Below are 19,503 nucleotides of genomic sequence, written 5' to 3'. Positions count from 1 at the left end.
CAAGCCACCGAGGAAAACAGGGAACCCCATGCATTTTCGAAAAGAGGACACCCGTGGGAATCCGCAGAGGTGTGATTTGCGCCCATCGCCCCAGATTTTTTTACCCAGACAGCCCTGCAAAGTCGGAAATGTGGGGAAAAAAATGCTTTTTCCGCACATTTCGCTCGCCGCACCCATCGAAACGCGCCCCCCACAACACATGGCCTACCGTCCCGCGTTCCCACAGGTGTCCCGATGAAAACGGTACCTCACATGTGTGGGTGCACCTACCTGGCCGCCAAGGGGAAAGCCTAAAACACAAGTAACCCCAAGTCTGTTGTCAGAGGGAAATCTCAGACATTCTGCCGACCGGCGCAACTTACAGATATGGGCCTCGGGTGTCCAAGCCACCGAGGAAAACAGGGAACCCCATGCATTTTCGAAAAGAGGACACCCGTGGGAATCCGCAGAGGTGTGATTTGCGCCCATCGCCCCAGATTTTTTTACCCAGACAGCCCTGCAAAGTCGGAAATGTGGGGAAAAAAACGCTTTTTCCGCACATTTCGCTCGCCGCACCCATCGAAACACGCCCCCCACAACACATGGCCTACCGTCCCGCGTTCCCACAGGTGTCCCGATGAAAACGGTACCTCACATGTGTGGGTGCACCTACCTGGCCGCCAAGGGGAAAGCCTAAAACACAAGTAACCCCAAGTCTGTTGTCAGAGGGAAATCTCCGACATTCTGCCGACCGGCGCAACTTACAGATATGGGCCTCGGGTGTCCAAGCCACCGAGGAAAACAGGGAACCCCATGCATTTTCGAAAAGAGGACACCCGTGGGAATCCGCAGAGGTGTGATTTGCGCCCATCGCCCCAGATTTTTTTACCCAGGCAGCCCTGCAAAGTCGGAAAAATGTGGGGAAAAAAACGCTTTTTCCGCACATTTCGCTCGCCGCACCCATCGAAACGCGCCCCCCACAACACATGGCCTACCGTCCCGCGTTCCCACAGGTGTCCCGATGAAAACGGTACCTCACATGTGTGGGTGCACCTACCTGGCCGCCAAGGGGAAAGCCTAAAACACAAGTAACCCCAAGTCTGTTGTCAGAGGGAAATCTCCGACCTTCTGCCGACCGGCCAACTTACAGATATGGGCCTCGGGTGTCCAAGCCACCGAGGAAAACAGGGAACCCCATGCATTTTCGAAAAGAGGACACCCGTGGGAATCCGCAGAGGTGTGATTTGCGCCCATCGCCCCAGATTTTTTTACCCAGACAGCCCTGCAAAGTCGGAAATGTGGGGAAAAAAACGCCTTTTCCGCACATTTCGCTCGCCGCACCCATCGAAACACGCCCCCCACAACACATGGCCTACCGTCCCGCGTTCCCACAGGTGTCCCGATGAAAACGGTACCTCACATGTGTGGGTGCACCTACCTGGCCGCCAAGGGGAAAGCCTAAAACACAAGTAACCCCAAGTCTGTTGTCCATTCTGCCGACCGGCGCAACTTACAGATATGGGCCTCGGGTGTCCAAGCCACCGAGGAAAACAGGGAACCCCATGCATTTTCGAAAAGAGGACACCCGTGGGAATCCGCAGAGGTGTGATTTGCGCCCATCGCCCCAGATTTTTTTACCCAGACAGCCCTGCAAAGTCGGAAATGTGGGGGAAAAAATGCTTTTTCCGCACATTTCGCTCGCCGCACCCATCGAAACACGCCCCCCACAACACATGGCCTACCGTCCCGCGTTCCCACAGGTGTCCCGATGAAAACGGTACCTCACATGTGTGGTTGCACCTACCTGGCCGCCAAGGGGAAAGCCTAAAACACAAGTAACCCCAAGTCTGTTGTCAGAGGGAAATCTCAGACATTCTGCCAACCGGCGCAACTTACAGATATGGGCCTCGGGTGTCCAAGCCACCGAGGAAAACAGGGAACCCCATGCATTTTCGAAAAGAGGACACCCGTGGGAATCCGCAGAGGTGTGATTTGCGCCCATCGCCCCAGATTTTTTTACCCAGACAGCCCTGCAAAGTCGGAAATGTGGGGAAAAAAACGCTTTTTCCGCACATTTCGCTCGCCGCACCCATCGAAACACGCCCCCCACAACACATGGCCTACCGTCCCGCGTTCCGATGAAAACGGTACCTCACATGTGTGGGTGCACCTACCGGGGGCGCAAAAGGAAAAGGGTAACCGACTGGGAACCCCAAGCCATTCGCCACTGCCCATTTTGTTCATGTGGGCAACCTACAGATTTGGGCCTAGGGTGTCGCAGCCAGCAAGGGAAACAGGGAACCCCATGCATTTCCCAAAAGAGGACACCCATGGGAATCCACAGAGGTCTGCCTTGCGCAAATTGCCCCAGTTTTTATTAGCCAAATCCCCGACAAAGTGTGATATTTGGTGGGGAAAAAACACAATGTTCACTTTGTCTGGGGTTCTGGGTAATAAATTCTGGCCCGCTTCGCGCAAATCAGACCTCTGTGCTTTCCCACGGGTGTCCTCTTTTGGGAAATGCATGGGGTTCCCCGTTTTCCTTGCCGGCTTGGACACCCTAGGCCCAAATCTGTAGGTTGCCCACATGAACAAATTGTGCTGTGGCGAAAGGCTTGGGGTTACCAGCGGGTTACCCTTTTCCTTTTGCGCCCCCGGTAGGTGCACCCACACATGCGAGGTACCTTTTTCGTCGGGACACCTGTGGGAACACAAGAAGGTATGACATCTGCTGTTGGCGACGTGTTTCGGTGAGTGGACACAGGGAAATGTCTCTGAAATTGGCCGGAAATGAAGACAATTCTCAGACATTTCGCTCTGGCCACCCACCGAAACACACCGCCAACAACACGTGGCCTACCTTCCCGTGTCCCCACACGTGTCCCGATGAAAACGGTACCTCACATGTGTGGGTGCACCTACCGGGGGCGCAAAAGGAAAAGGGTAACCGACTGGGAACCCCAAGCCATTCGCCACTGCCCATTTTGTTCATGTGGGCAACCTACAGATTTGGGCCTAGGGTGTCGCAGCCAGCAAGGGAAACAGGGAACCCCATGCATTTCCCAAAAGAGGACACCCGTGGGAATCCACAGAGGTCTGACTTACGCAAATCGGCCCAGAATGTAATACCCAGAACCACCAGCAAAGACCCACATGGGAGAAGGGTGCCCAAGGCCAGGGATATTACCGCCGACTTTGCTGGAGCCCTGGCTGCCCTGCGTTACAGCTTCTCCCCACCAAGGAGTCTCGGCAGTGTGCCAATACCTCCCCGAAGGGAAAAGCTGTAATGCAGCCCAGCCGCAACTCCAGGACAGTTGGAGGTGATCTGCCCAGACGGGCCATTCCCACCCACACCACCAACAATCCAGCCCCAGTCTCACCCACCCCACTGACAGTGGGCCCTAACCATAGAATAATAAAAAACAGTACTCACATAACGTTGCAGCTGCTCGGGTAGAAAAAGCTGTAAACAAAACAAAGAACATGTGTTACCTACGGTCACACCAGCAAAATGTAGCCCTCCCCGGGGGCAGATAGGGGGGGGGGTTGTCCTGCACTCCTCCCTGGGCTCAGGCGTCCGTTCCTAGGAGCAGATATCTGGTCCCAGGAAGGGCTGCATGACTTGGCACCCACTCCATTGCGGGTGGGGGGGAGGGGGTCAACGCCCCATCCCATTAGAAAATTCCCTGACCCTTTGGGGTGCCCCACCGCCCCCCCTAAAAAGCGTTCCACCATTTTCATTTTTTTCCTTTGGTAACCCAACTCCCCTTGGTCCAGAGGGTCACATTGGTGTGCCAATCTGGCGCCGGGGTGCCCAAACCTTACTGCCCCACCCACTGGGGGGGCCTGTCCCACCATTTTTGGGGGCCCTCTCCCCCCTCACCCCAAATGGCTGGGGGACACACCTCATGCAGGCCTCCCTGGGCCTCCTCCAAACGGCTGCGTGATGTACACCCCACCTCCATTTGGGGTGAGGGGGGAGAGGGCCACCCCAAAAGGTGGGGCAGGACCCCCAATAGATGGGGCAGTAGGGTTTGGGCACCCTGGGGGCAGATAGCCACACTAATGTGGCCATCTGCACCAAGCAAAGTTGGGTAAACAAAAAACAAAATGCAAATTCACAGGCTGCTTTTTAGGGGGGGGGCTGAGGGCCACCCTGAATTGGCAGCGCATGATGTACCGCAACGGGGGGTGGCCCTCAACCCCCCCCCACCCCAAATGGAGGGCCCCACCTCATGCAACCCTCCCTGGGGGCAGATATCTGCTCCTAGGAAGGGGCATCTGACCCCAGGGAGGGATGCATGAGGTGAGGCCCCCCCTATCTGCGCCCAGGGAGGGTTGCATGAGGTGGGGCCCTGCATTTGGGGTGGGGGGGTTGAGGGCCACCCCCCGTTGCGGTACATCATGCGCTGCCAATTTAGGGTGGCCCTCAGCCCCCCCTAAAAAGCAGCCTGTGATTTTGTATATTTTTTTTTGTTTACCCAACTTGGCTTGGTGCAGATGGGCCCATTAGTGTGGCTATCTGCCCCCAGGGTGCCCAAACCCTACTGCCCCATCTATTGGGGGTCCTGCCCCACCTTTTGGGGTGCCCCCCCCCCCACCCCACCCCCAATGGCTGGGGGACACACCTCATGCAGGCCTCCCTGGGTCTCCTCCAAACGGCTGCGTGAGGTACACCCCACCTCCATTTGTGGTGAGGGGGGAGAGGGCCACCCCAAAAGGTGGGGCAGGACCCCCAATAGATGGGGCAGTAGGGTTTGGGCACCCTGGGGGCAGATAGCCACACTAATGTGGCCATCTGCACCAAGCAAAGTTGGGTAAACAAAAAAAAATATACAAAACCACAGGCTGCTTTTTAGGGGGGGCTGAGGGCCACCCTAAATTGGCAGCGCATGATGTACCGCAACGGGGGGTGGCCCTCAACCCCCCCCACCCCAAATGGAGGGCCCCACCTCATGCAACCCTCCCTGGGGGCAGATATCTGCTCCTAGGAAGGGGCATCTGACCCCAGGGAGGGATGCATGAGGTGAGGCCCCCCCTATCTGCGCCCAGGGAGGGTTGCATGAGGTGGGGCCCTCCATTTGGGGTGGCAGGACCCCCAATAGATGGGGCAGTAGGGTTTGGGCACCCTGGGGGCATATAGCCACACTAATGTGGCCATCTGCACCAAGCAAAGTTGGGTAAACAAAAAAAAATATACAAAACCACAGGCTGCTTTTTAGGGGGGGCTGAGGGCCACCCTGAATTGGCAGCGCATGATGTACCGCAACGGGGGGTGGCCCTCAACCCCCCCCCACCCCAAATGGAGGGCCCCACCTCATGCAACCCTCCCTGGGGGCAGATATCTGCTCCTAGGAAGGGGCATCTGACCCCAGGGAGGGATGCATGAGGTGAGGCCCCAGGACCCCAAACCCCCTCCCACCTCCCCCCATCCCTCGGATTATTATTTTTTTTTCTTTTATTATTTCCCTGGGGGCAGATGGTCAGCCATCTGCCCCCAGGGTTCATTTTCATGTGTCCCCATGCTTTGGGGGCCGGGGGGGGGGAGAGGGCTGCTTACCTGAAGCAGCCCCCCTCCCCCCCAACTCACAAACAGATCCATGGTGGTTCAGTGGGTTGCTGGTCACGGATCAGCGCTCTGCGCTGATCCGTGACCAGCAATGCGGCATATGAGTGGTGTCCCTGGAAAGGGGAGAAAGTCCCCTTTCCAGGGACACCACTTTTAGGTCAATCCCTGGTGGCCCAGTGGGCCCCAGGGCCCAAAACCCCACCCACCACCCTCCTTCCCTCGACATTATTTTTTTTTTTCCCCCACCCCTGGGGGCAGTGATCATCTGCCCCCAGGGGTCTCTGGCGCTGTGGCCCCATGCTTTGGGGCCACGGGGGAAGGGGGCCACTCACCTAGTAAGCAGCCCTCCCTCCCCCACGCGTCACAAAAGGATCTTCGTTTGATCCGTGACGTTGCTGCCCGCGGATCGAGGCGCCCTGCGCCCGATCCGCGGGCAGCAAAGTCACACAATGGGTACCGTTGGAAAGGGGAAGATCTCCCCTTTCCAACGATACCCGCCTCGATCTCCGGCTTGAAATACAGCCGGAGATCGAGGCGGAACAAGAAGGGCACTCACCTTCTCTCTCCAACGCAGCAGCCGAAAATGGCTGCTGCGGTGGAATTGCTTTCCGTTTCACGCCGACGTGCGTCACGCACGTCGGCGTGAAACTGAAGGAAATCCAACCCCCGGGCAGTGAGGGGGGACCTCCCCCTCACATAGCCCGGGGGTTGGATTACAGTTTTGAGCGATCCCTGCTTTGCAGGGATCGCTCAAAACAAGGTGCCAAAAAGGACGAGCTATCTCGTCCTTGGCACTGCGTGTGCACTTCCAAGGACGAGATACCTCGTCCTTGGCACTTAAAGGGTTAATGCCAATGTCGCCTCACTCAAAACTCGAGTGGCCCAAGCAGGGACTAGGATCACTGATGCTGAAAATAGAATCTCTGTAAATAAAGATGAAATACATACACTACAGAACACGGTTGCCCACTTGACACGTGATATGAAGAGCGTTAGGGCAAAGTGTGACGACTTGGAGTCTATCTACCGCAGGAATAACCTGCATTTTGTTGGGGTTCCTGAGAACACCCTTAAAGGGCGTATGGAGGAGGCTGTTGAAAACCTACTCAAAGATCTTCTGGCCAATCCGGCCTTGTCGCCATACTTCACGGTTGAACGAGCTCACCGGGCCTTATCACCACGCCCCAAACCGGGCGACATCCCCAGGCCGATCATCGCCAAGAATCTCAATTACCGGGACAGGGACCTCATTCTTCGCCTATCACGTGAGAAAGGAGACTTGCACTTGGAAGCCCACACCATCAGGATCTTCCCTGTTTCTCAGTAGGGGTGCAACAGGAGAGGAGTCAGTTCCTCGGCGTCAAAAAGCTGCTTAGGGAGCGTAACGTCCCTTATGCAATATTGTTTCCGGCACGACTCAAAATCACCCACAATGGTAAACTGTACTTTTTCACTGTCCCGGACGAAGCAGTGAAGTTTATTGAGTTGCAAATACCTCTCCATAATCCAGGAGGGGGTCACACTAATGATGAGTAGCAGCACGCCTCACTGCAGTTGCAATGATTATTTTAGTTTGGTTGTTGGTGATTGTTGGCCCCCGAATGGGGCATACCCACGTTGGGTTTTGCCCACTGGCCTCTGTTCTATTTGGAGTTTCGGTTCATTTGTGGTGGGGGTGGACGGTAACAGTGCCTGGTTGGGGAAGGTGGTAAGGGAGGGGGGTGGACTTGGGTTGGGGGATTATGTAAAAAATGTCAGGGGCAGACAGACACACCATATTACGTTGGGGTATCTCCAGATTAAAAAAGCTGACAGCAGACACGTACAACATCGCCAAAGCTGGGATGTGCCCTAGACTTCTAAAATGCCCACTACCATACTGTCCTGGAATGTCTGGGGCCTCAGTAATCACACCAAAGCCAGCAAGATTATGGCCTATGCCCACAGACACGGCTGCAAGATACTACTCCTACAGGAAACACACTCCGAGGGCCCTCTGGCAAAGAACATGGGGATGTCCTGGGGATCAAACAGGTATTACACCTCCTACTCCACCCGGGCCAGAGGTGTCCCAACAATGATCCATTAATCTATTAAACTCGTAATGCACAAGAATTATATTGACCACAAGGGCCGATATGTCATATTGCACTGCACAATCATTAACAGAGAATACCTCCTGGTAAACACATACGGTCCTAACGTGGATAACCCTGACTTTGTGGATAGTGTGGTCTCCATACTCTTGGGATACGTGGGAATTTATATTATCTGGGGAGGAGATATGAACTTTATACTTGATACCAACCTCGACAGAACAGGGATAACGCCCAGGTCGCTGTCTGGCATGGCACGCAGGCTATTGACACACTCCCAAAGCCTTGACATTCACGACGCCTGGAGACTTCTACATCCACAGTCACGTGAATATACCCACTACTACTCCGTACATGATAGCTCCTCTAGAATTGACTTATTCATGGTGTCAAGTGAAATAATGGGGAGGATCGTGGTAGCACAGATACTGACCCACACTCTTTCGGACCATGCTCCGATCACCCTGGTGGTGGAATTGGGAACCCCCGCTCCAACATTCAACACTTGGCGATTTAAATCCGCTGCACTCCGCAACATTGTGTTTAAAGCTCATTTCCTTGCGGACATCAAGTCTTTCTTTGAGCAAAACACCCCCCAGGCCACCACCATTGGGGTACGTTGGGATGCCTTTAAGGCTTATATTAGAGGAATGTCCATATCCAAGGAAGCCAGTGTACTAAAGACCATCAGGGCCGACCTTAGCCGCTCTGAATCCAAATTACGTGATCTAGAGCGGCAATGTACAACATCAGCTGACCCTGCTACTCTTGCCCTTATTAGCGAGGAACTTCAGCTATTTAATTTGCACGCTACCAGGGAAATCCAATACTTCAGCCGCCCGCTTGCTGCTCGGAAGTATGGGGAGGGCGACAGACCCGACAGAACATTGGCTACCCTGACAAAGGGGGGATGGGGACAGGCACAGATCACCTGCATCAAAGATGAACAGGGCACCACACAATGGTCTGACCAGCAGATATTCGACATCTTCACCAAGTTCTACATGAACCTCTACTCCCAACCCCCTGAGCATAGCGAACAGTCTATGAGGGATCTCCTTGACCGCATACCCACAACTAGTATCTCACCTGCAACCAGGGACCAACTAGACGCCCTGCTCCGACTTGACGAGATAGTTTCCACCATCTCAGATCTCCCCAGGGGCAAGGCCCCTGGTCCTGACGGACTCACTGCGAATTCTATCAGGAACACATTGCCATATTGGCCCCCAAGCTCTTGGAGGTGTGGGAGGCGTCCCTTCGTGTGTCTGCCCTCCCTCTGACCTTGCGCGAAGCTGTAATAACGGTACTACTTAAACCCGGTAAGCCCAGCGAGGAATGTGTATCCTACAGACCCCACTCACTGATGAATCTTGACACAAAGATTTTTACTAAAGTAATAGCGAATTGCTTTCTCCCAGTGATGATTTATATGGTCCACGAGGATCAGGCAGGCTTCGTACCTGGTAGATCCACCTCCCATAACATCAGGCGGCTACTTAGCGTCATGTCACGGATAGACCAGGGCTCGAATGCGGTTGCGGTCACATTGGACGCCCAAAAGGCATTTGACACGGTATCCTGGAAATACATGTGGACGGTGCTGGAAACGATGGGTGTAGGCCCTAACATGATCAATTATATCAAATTGCTATACACCTCCCCGGTGGCCAGGGTATGGGTCAGCTCCTTAACATCGCCTCTGATCCCGCTATCCAGAGGCACCCGCCAGGGCTGCCCGTTCTCCCCTATCCTCTTTGCCCTAGCAATAGAGCCCATGGCAGACCACATTAGAACATGTCACGCCCATTCGGGGCTTCGTCTGAAAGGCACTCCTGAGATCATATCCCTATATGCGGATGAGGTGTTACTGTACGTAAGGGACCTCTCTGCTCACCTAGACCCAATATTACGGGACATCACACGCATCGGCACTCACTCAGGATTTACAATTAACTATACCAAATCTGAGATCTTCCCACTCACTAGCTCCACTCAACAACCAGCTACGGAATACCCACTCCACTGGTCTCCCATTGGGATCAAATACTTGGGGGTAAATGTATCCCTTACCAAGGATGCTCTCTTCACCGACAATTACATGGCAGTATCACAGCTTGCGGAAACCAAAATAACTCGCTGGCGCTCTCTCCCGTTGTCACTTGCTGGTAAGCTCTCACTCATCAAGATGGTGTTACTACCTAAGTTCTTATACACTTTCTCTAACATACCCATCTGGCCAGGGGGAATATACTTTGCGAAACTACACAAAATGTGCACTCAGTTTTTGTGGCACTCGGTTGCGGTGCGCAAGAAATGGTCTGACATGACTCTTCCATATGAGAAAGGAGGATTTCCCACCCCTGATCTGATGCTGTACTGGTTGGCGGCACAGGCCCAATACACCTCCCATTGGTACCCTGGTACCCCTCCCCGCCCGCATGTCAAACTGGAAACACTTGCGGCTGACAATGTTAATGTAATGACTTTACATTAACATTGTCCACCGACAATACATTCCGGACTCCCCCATATATCCAGTCGGCACCGCCATACATGCATGGGGCCGTCTCTTTGGGTGGACAGCGGATCAGCACCCCTATTACAAGTGACTCTCCGTGTGGGGGTTCCCCGGGTTAGAGCCAACGCACGACATAGCTCTCTCACAACACTGGGGCAATCTGGGTTATCAGGCTCCAACAGATTTTTACCCTGATGGGCAATTTATTAACCCACAGACATTGAAGCCCGGTCACTCCGGGTCGGCCCTAACTCCTGTAATACTACAGACTTTGTGCTGCTTTTGGTGCCACATGGCCCGACTTCCCCGATGAGCCCCCTAACTCCCCAGGGATTGCTTAAATCGCTAACTCAGGAGGTGCCCGTGGCATTGTATCCGCACTGTATAAGCTGCTACTAATAAACGCCCCATCCCAACCCTCTGGGGCTCGGGGCGAGTGGGCAGAGGAACTGGGTCTCGAAGTCTCTGATCATCTATGGGGGGAAATGTGCTCGCACACCAACAGAGTCTCCTTCAACTTCCGATACCGTGCCATGCAATTCAAGCTCCTAAATAGGCTGAATTACACCCCCTTCAAGATCTCCAAATTTGCTAATACTGTATGGCACGCTTGCTCTCGCTGTAAGATGGAAAATGTAGAACATCTTCATATGTTTTGGACATGCCATAAACTGGGAGAATTTTGGGAAAGAATACTGGCGACCCTGTCGGAGATTAGCGAGAGTATTATTGACCCGGACCCTTTGGGAGTGCTGTTCGGGGTGTGGGATGCTAAGAACATTAAGGGCATGGCTACATTTCTAAATATAAGCTGCATGGTGCCCAAGAAGTGTATACTTCAAAACTGGAAAAACCCCTCTTCCCCCTACGTTTCAGAAATGGTTGAACTTGCTTACTTGGTCCCGGAACTGCGAGGAGGAATATCTTGAGATGCTCCCCACTCGCCCCAAGAACATTTGGACTGCATTTAACAGTTACCTTAACATCCAAAAGGCGAGTGCGTCTGAGAGCGGCTCATCTGTGGGCCATCGAGATGGTACTCCAGAGTAGCGGAATATTAGTACCTATTTCTTGCGCCGGCCTCCCTCCCGGCAGGATGACCATCTTAGATTAATGTCATTGTATGTACTTATTGCATGTAAATGTTCACCCTGATGTGTGTGTTTTTTGTATGCGTCTGCCAACAAAAATAAAATATTAAAAAAAGAAATTGAAACACCCGTGGGGCTTAGGCAGGGTTGTGTATTGGCTCCCTGCCTATTCAATGTATGTGTCAGCAACATGGCAGAGGAACTAGAGAAAATTGTATTTTTCCTCCTAAAACAAAACAAACATTTCAGATTCCTAGCGTTTGCTCACAAAATTATTTTACTAGACACAGCGATTGGGTTACGACTTCTAAATTCCACTCATATATATCTGGCAGTTAATTTTAAGATAAACATCATAAAAACTGCAATTTATTCCTTTAAAAATTGTAAGAAAAGAGTTATATACAATTGGTACATGGATAAGCATAATTTGGAGACCTGTAAATATATGATGTATCAGGGGTACCCTAAAGTCAAATAGTTAAAAAAAAAAAGCGAGGTTGTAAAAAGTCTTCATATGAAAATAATTCCACTAGTAACCCAAATGAAAAGAGAAACCAACATTTTGTAAATATACCCTGATGCCTTTGGCGAGGTTTTATAAGCAATATGTCTTACCATCATTACTAAACAGTGCAAAAGTGGTTGATATGCCTAGAAATAAATACCTAGATATCCTTTTGGGCTTAGCTTGGAAAGGAATACTAGGACTTTCGAAATGTACACTGTTGGTAGATATACGGCTGGAGCTTGGGTTGCAATCACTATCCTCTTTGGTTATTACCAAGAAGTTGATGATATTGTAGAACATGTTAGATCCCCAAAGGCTCTACATATAGGAATTTAAAAGGAAATCTTACTAAGAGGATCTTTGGCTGTGTTAAATTATTTTAGGCAGGAATGTAAGGAAGCCTTGTGGGAAGCTGATTGTCATGAAGACCTTTTCGAGGTAAACCCAGTAAGATGCAAATAAAAAATATGTGAACTTGACCAGGTCAAAAGGTGTGAATTGTTAAATACGTTTCCTTGAAAGAATAAGTTATTATAAGGAAATGCGATACTGTCCCCTGTTACCTTTTACACTTTCCAAATCATATCTTTCACTTTGTGTTCATGTGATTTAGCTTGAACCAACTACATACAGTGGAGATCTGGACCTCTGTAGGAAGCGCAAGGTATTTTAGAGACCTGGAAACATTTCCTTTTAAATTGCCCATGCTCGCATCATTTGTCTTATTCATTTTTTGGTAATTTGCTTTATATTACACCCTTGTTACAGTAAGTGGATATTTGTCTTAGGCGGAATTCTGGTTTACGTTGTTAGTGGGTAATCAAGTAAAGATAACTATTGCACTTATACACTTTATAAAGAAAATCTACATTGAGTGTGGTGGAAGTTGGCCGTTTAGGTAATTGCAAATTGGAATTTTGGAAATTAATAATAACATCTCTGGATAGACGATTAGCTTACCTTTGTATACCATGGTATGTATTGATCACTGAATGCATAATATTTCAAATTGAGATGGTCCTAATAAGTTGTGATTGAAATTGTAATTTAATGTTGCATTAGAAATGGGATATTGATTCTATTGTTGAATAAAGGTTTTAATAAACCAGATATACAATAAAAAGAAGTTAGACAGCTTTCAGCAAAAAACCTTTGCCAAAATGATACCATTTAGTGCAGAAACTGACAGGCAACTAGGGTTTGATATTTCCTTTAAACAATCTACTAGAATAATAACATTTTCAATCCATGATCATTCCTCTAAAAACTATAATTTGCTTGTAGAAACAAAGCTGCTTAGTGGGAAATGTAAAATTTGGTACCCAACAACTTTGACCGAGGATGTCCTTTCACTGGCCTAAGGGTCGAAACCTATGTACAATTCTAAATGTTTTGCTTCACATGAACATGGTTCTTTAATAATACCTCCTAAATTACTGCACACTGGCCTTCATTCTGATCCTGTGCCATCACTCGTGCATGAATCACAATAATGCATTTACCAACAAAGCTGGATGTAGAATCTTAGAAGAAGCCCCCTTGCTATTAAATGCCCTTCTGTCATAGTTAAGGCTCTGGATTTAACATTTTATATTTACAATCAATGTTTTAAAACTGTATTAAAACCATGGACTCAGCTGCCTTCCTCTCAGACGCTCTTACTGATCCAAGCACCAAGAGATGTTGCCATTTGCAGTGCTGAACTATACAGATTCTCACATTGATACAATGGATTGCCATTTTGTAGGCCACTGTAGGCCCCTGTAATGCTTTCATAACACGGCTTTCATGACAAGCAACCTATTCTTTACAGCACAGGGGGGACACGACTGCAAAACTAAATGCAGTTTAGCAAAGGTCCTTCGAATGGATATTTGCGTAAACACTTGTGCAGTAAATTAAATTCATGTTTACAGGATGTGCCTGCTGTATAGTAAACTATGTTTCTCCTCTTTAATTTCTCCAATAGGAAACAACACTGATGGGTCAACTTTATAACACCTTCCACCAGTCTATACCATGACAAGTCCACCATCCATAAACTATACCACAACCCAGGCTCTCTACTTCCCATGGACCAAGCGTGTTTATTGTGCATTGGTCATGGGTGTAAATCGTGTCATTGCTCTCCCAGGATCTACGATTTGTTATTTGGAGCACTGGTTCTTTGAAGCACAGTTGTTTATACCACTAAGCAATAGCAATCTCTAGGTCCTGTAACATACTGGTCTTTTTATTGCAGGCATCATTGCTCTTTCCACTCAACAGAATTTGTGGACACTATCCATTCCCCCATGTTCATGCAACTACATTAATTAAATTGCTGATCTGGCAGTCCTGCTGTAGGCTTGCTTACCTTCTATACCAAATTACTCTTCAGTGATTACAAAACCTTCCCAATAGGGAACATCTGATGAAGAATGAGCCCACGTGTGAACCTACAGTGCAGTTATTTGTAAACATGGTACGTGTAAGATCCGTAATTGTAAAAAAAACATTTTATAAAGAATGCCATTCAGCATGTCACATACATTTTAATATTGCATACCCTCAGCATGGTAAACCAGCCAAACAAAATTAACAGTGAAAGAAATGCAAGGACAATAATTCATTTTTGTGTAGTCACAGCAAAGGGCAAAATGCACATTTCGGTTGCAGATTATAGTACATGGCATAAGAACGCACCTAAAAAGCATATGGGAAGATGAGTATAGCAGAGGCAACAGGTGAGTGGACACTGGAGTACAGTGATGAGAACCATGGAAATATATAGTACTTACTTATTATTCGTTCATTTAATTTCCAATCGCATGCATTTTCAAAAATAAATGCAATCCTGGTCCATTGTGATGAGGAGAATTAAAAAGACCTAGCACTGTACAATAGCTTTGCCATACATACTTAATTTACAATAGGTCATAAGTGTAAGCTACTTAAACCTACCTATTATATGATGTTTGTTCTTATACATGTTGCACAGGATTAATTAACACATCTATTATATGATGCTTGTTCCTATACATGTTGTACAGGATTCATTAACTGCAAATTGTAAATGTGATATGTATTAAATCAGATTAATATTTCATTTGTTAATACTTTGTACATAATAGCCTAGTTTGAAACAAGGAAAATCCTGAAATATGAAAGTACTGCGATGGCAGGTGATATGGAAAATGAAACTGTGCTACAAACGTTCTCTTATCAATTTAACATGTGTGTGTAAAAAGGATACAGCATCACTTAACCGTGCACTACATGCTTCACAAAGTACTTATGATTGAGATGAACGGCACACCCAGGCATAAACCGGGGCACTGAGGATGCCCAGACCCAAAAGGGATGCTTTCAGAGCTGCCCTGGATTTACAGCATAGAAATAAGGCAAAGGTTTCAAAACGTCTTTCCTTTACCACAAAATGCACAAGAAAATCAGTTTGAAATGCTCTTAAAATGTTCTAACCTTTCTTAGTCCATCTGTTTGCATAGATTTCACTGAATACCGGGAGCTTTCCTAGCCGCATTTCACAGGATATTTCATGAAATAATTATAAAAACTGATGTGGCACCACTTCTATGCACATTTTAACTGTTGTTTACGGCCCACTGTGTTCACTAAATGAACTACCTGAGCAAAGCACCTCGACATAAGAGGATAATACAAAAGATGTGTTTTCCGATGAAGTAATTCAGAATTTCTTTACAAACTGGTGTATGACCAGCAACGACATTAAATCCAACAGAAACATTTTTCAGTTACCAATAAATGGAATACCCTTAAAATGTTTGCCCCTTTGGTTGACCTCGTTCACAGCTTTCCTCAGCTAAAATGGATTTATGTGGTACTTACAGTGATAACAGCACAACCGCAATAAGGGACCATTCTGGTGTCCTGTGGATAATGTTCTTATTTGTTAATCTGAAAACAAACAGGCACATTAGAAACTCACACTGATATAAAATACCGGTAAAGCGGTGAAGAAGAAAGTCAAACATTTGACTGAAAACACCAGCATTTGTTACACTACTGATATCAGAAAAATGTGTTTTCACTATTATGACTAATTCAAACAAGTTAACATATGTTATGAAATTATCTCAAATTAACTTTTTAAACTTTTTATTGTAATACTTTGTATCCATTATCTGTGAACACCAATTCAGGCGAATATATAGTTAGAATTGTATTAAAACAAACAAGGAAGAGGAAGGTATTAAGATAAGACCAGAACAAAATGGATGCTGGTTAAAACATTGCATCCTTTATGGTCACTCATTAAATTGTTTTAGAAAGGAGGAAGAACAAAATAGGAGCAAGATTTAAAACAAGGAGGTTAAAAATGTACAACAGAAACAGGTTAATGAAGAGCAGAGAAGTTGAGCGATGGAATGCGGATAGGAAAGAAGAAGCAGGTAATATGGTGGCAGAGGAGACCTATCAGATTATAGGAAACATTCTAAATGACCAAGCAGGCATATGGAGACAAGAAAAAAAGAGAAAAAATGTTTACAAAATGTTTTTCAATGGTCATAACAGTACAGATGGCAGTGACTTTGTAACAGTACAAAATACATTAACCTTTGAAAATGTGTCAAAGGAGCCGACACTTATCTTGATAAAAAGATTTCATTAAACACAAAAATAATTCTTGACCTGCAATATAATATGTGGATTTATACCATCCCCTGCTGCCCTTTGCATGGTCTTTAGGAGCTCTTGTGGATCTGAATGGCAAAGTGGGGGGTTGGGTTTGTAAGGGGAGAAGAGGGAAACGACAAGGTGTTAGCTTAGCTGTTGGTACATACAGAACAAAGAGCAGCTGGGCGCCTGTGCAGGGGCGTTTTGTAGGTGGGTTTTGGTTTCTACACCAGTGGACTATTGCTTCCAGATGGGAGATCTCCAGTTTTTTTTCTTTTTGAAAATATATTTTTATTGTGATCAACAGTTGCAAACCAAATACAGTACATATTATTTTGCAATGTGGAGCAATTGCTCGATCAAGAGTTTTGAAATCTTAACAACAAACCCACATTCCCACCACCCCTCCCGCCAACAAGATTAAATCGACTAGAATGAGTAGAGAGTAGGTGAGAGGCACCTGGTCATACACTTGCACAATGAAATACTCTTAGTAGGGCACAGGTCATCTGCCCATCTTTCAATGTAGACTCGCTTTGCACATGCCACGTGTTAGGGTCTACCATGTCGGGGGTCAGCTTGAGACTTCCCTCTCAAGGCTGGACCATCCTTGCTATTTTCTCCATGTTACAAGACTAAGCGGCCGTTTTGTTTGTTACCCAAAATTCTAAAAAAGGGGAGCCACTGTGAGTCAATGTGTGCATGGGACTTCAGTAGTGTTGCTGTGAGGCTCTCCATTTCATAAATTTCCTTAGTTTTACGCAGCCACTCAATCTCAGACGGCATGACATTTCCTTTCCATTTTAAGGAAACACAAACCTGTACCGCCAGGAGCAAGTTTCTGGGGTGGTGGGGAGAACCAGGTACTGCTCCTTGATACGTTTGACTCTGAACAACACCAGGAGCGGGGATAGTTCTCTGTCTATTCCCTCGTGAATCCACCCCAAGATCTCTTTCCAGTAAGCTTGTATGCAGGAACAATCCCACTAGTGATGCTAGTATGTGCTGATTCGAGTGCAACCTCGCCAGCAATATGGGCTGATGCTTGTGTACATTTTTGCCAGGCGCTGGGGGATTAGGTGCCATTGTGTGAGCAGCCTGCAGTTGAGCATCTTATATTGGACTGCTATTGACGATTTCAACACTGCTCTAAATATTGCGGCCCAGCCCTCCTGATTGTCTTCCCAACCCAGTTCCCTCTCCCATTTTCGCTGAGTGTGAGGAATTGGCAAGTGGCCTTGGTCAATGAGAGCCCTGTACATTTTTGCAATTTGCCCTTTGGTCACTAGTTGATTGTTCAGGATGATCTCGAAGGGGGTTAGGGGCTGTTGCAGTTGGCCATTCCATTGTGGATCTGTAAGGACCCCCTTCAGCTGTAGGTATGGAAGGGGCCGGATCTGGAGACCCTGTTGAGCTGTTTCTAACCCTTCTCTTGTAAGGAAAACCCCCTCCCTCCACATTTGCCCAGCTCTGACTAACCCCTGTTCATACTGTAGCTGGAAGCGGATTGGGTCTGTAATGAGATCTCTGATTGGGGGGGGGGGGGAAATACAACTAAGGGGGAGGGCCAGGTTGTGACTCCTTGCATGTTTGTGTTCTTTTTCCAAATTGTTCATACCACCCCCAATACCGGGTGTTCTCGCACCCTGTGTGGGTTTGATCTCACGGGTGCCCAGAACCACTCTCCCAACGTGACCGGCGCTAACCAGCCTTTCTCTAGATGTACCCACTGTTTCTCCTTGGACTCCCGGATATGATCTACTAGTACTTGCAACTGCGCTGCTCTGTAATATTTCTGGAGATCCGGGAAGGCCATCCCTCCCTTTTCCCTGGGGAGAATCAGAGTATTATACGCTATTGCCGGTATTTTCCGTTGCCACAGAAATGCCAGGAGAGTACTCCTTACCTCTGCCAAAAAGGAATCTCGGAGGGCTACTGGCAGTGAATGAAACAGGAAAAAAAGGCACAGCAAGAGGTTCATTTTTATAGCCGTGAATCTCCTGGCCCACAAAAGCTTTTGTTTTGCCTAATTCTCTATGTTGAGCTTTTTAGCTGCCCATAGCGGTTTATAATTTGCCTGATACAGGTCCTTTAGTTGCCTTGTTATGGTGAACCCCAGATAGAGGAGGCTTTTGCTGGAAGCCTTTATACCCCACCACGTTGGGCTTGCATCTTGATGAATGTCCTCTTCCTTTAGTGGCAGAGTCAAGGTCTTGCTGCGGTTGATACGGAACCCTGAGTGTTCACCGTACTCCTCTATTCTGGCGAGGAGCGGTGGGATAGACTCTGTTGGGTGAGTTACATAGACCAAAATGTCATCCGCAAATAGGACCAGCTTGTATTCCCTTACACATTTTTTCAGACCGATTATCGAGCTGTCGTTTCGAATGTTCTGGGCCAACGGCTCCATCACCAGGGCACAGACCAGTGGCGAGAGGGGGCATCCCTGCCTAGTGCCTCGAGTCAATGCGAAGAAGATGGAGGCCACACCGTTAACGACGACTCTTGCCTTTGTGTTGTTCTAGAGCGCTCGTGCCCCCTGAATCCACCCGGCCCTAAGTTGGCTTTCTCCAATACTTGAAGCATAAACCTCCACTCCACCCAGACAAACGCCTTTTCGGCATTGACCGAGATGAGGACAGGGCCCGCGTGTTCCGCATTGACCGAGTCCATTAAATCTAGGGTTTTGCGGACATTATCAGTGCCCTGCCTCCCCTTCACATAACCCACCTGATCGCTATGGATCAGAAGCAGGAGGACCTTGCTCAATCTATTAGCCAGAATGCTGGCATATATTTTGGCATCCACATTTAACAACGAAATTGGCCTGCATGAGCCGCATTCAGTTTTATCTCTCCCCTCCTTCGGTATAACTATGATGCTGGCCTCTGTCAAGGAGGGGGAGCCTGTCCAGTGGTCAACGTTTGATTGAACAGGAGAGACAAAAAGGTGGGCAGGCTCCTCTGAACCTTTTGGGCTAAAACGGTCTTCTGCCGGCCCAGATTCTGCCTTTAAGTTAGAGGTGGTGAATTCAACCTCTTCTACCGTTATGGGGGCATTCAGCTCCTCGCGATCTGAGGCTTGCATTGGGGGGAATG

General features: G+C 48.3%; 1 protein-coding gene across 2 annotated transcripts in view; it reads right to left on the bottom strand.

Moving 5' to 3' along the window:
* Positions 1–19,503, bottom strand: part of RPAP2 (RNA polymerase II associated protein 2) — a 1,184,138-nt gene that overhangs the window by 448,272 nt on the left and 716,363 nt on the right. For both annotated transcript variants that reach the window (XM_069641788.1, XM_069641790.1), the window contains one exon: positions 15,617–15,685. In XM_069641788.1, coding sequence (XP_069497889.1) covers positions 15,617–15,685 — 69 coding nt within the window. The remainder of the gene's footprint in view (positions 1–15,616; positions 15,686–19,503) is intronic.

This window comes from Ambystoma mexicanum, chromosome 1q, assembly GCF_040938575.1.
Source record: "Ambystoma mexicanum isolate Mex_15411 chromosome 1q, UKY_AmexF1_1, whole genome shotgun sequence".
In the NCBI taxonomy this organism is placed as follows: domain Eukaryota; kingdom Metazoa; phylum Chordata; class Amphibia; order Caudata; family Ambystomatidae; genus Ambystoma; species Ambystoma mexicanum.
Note: the sequence above shows the minus strand (reverse complement) of the source record. Positions and strands in the feature narration are given on the sequence as shown.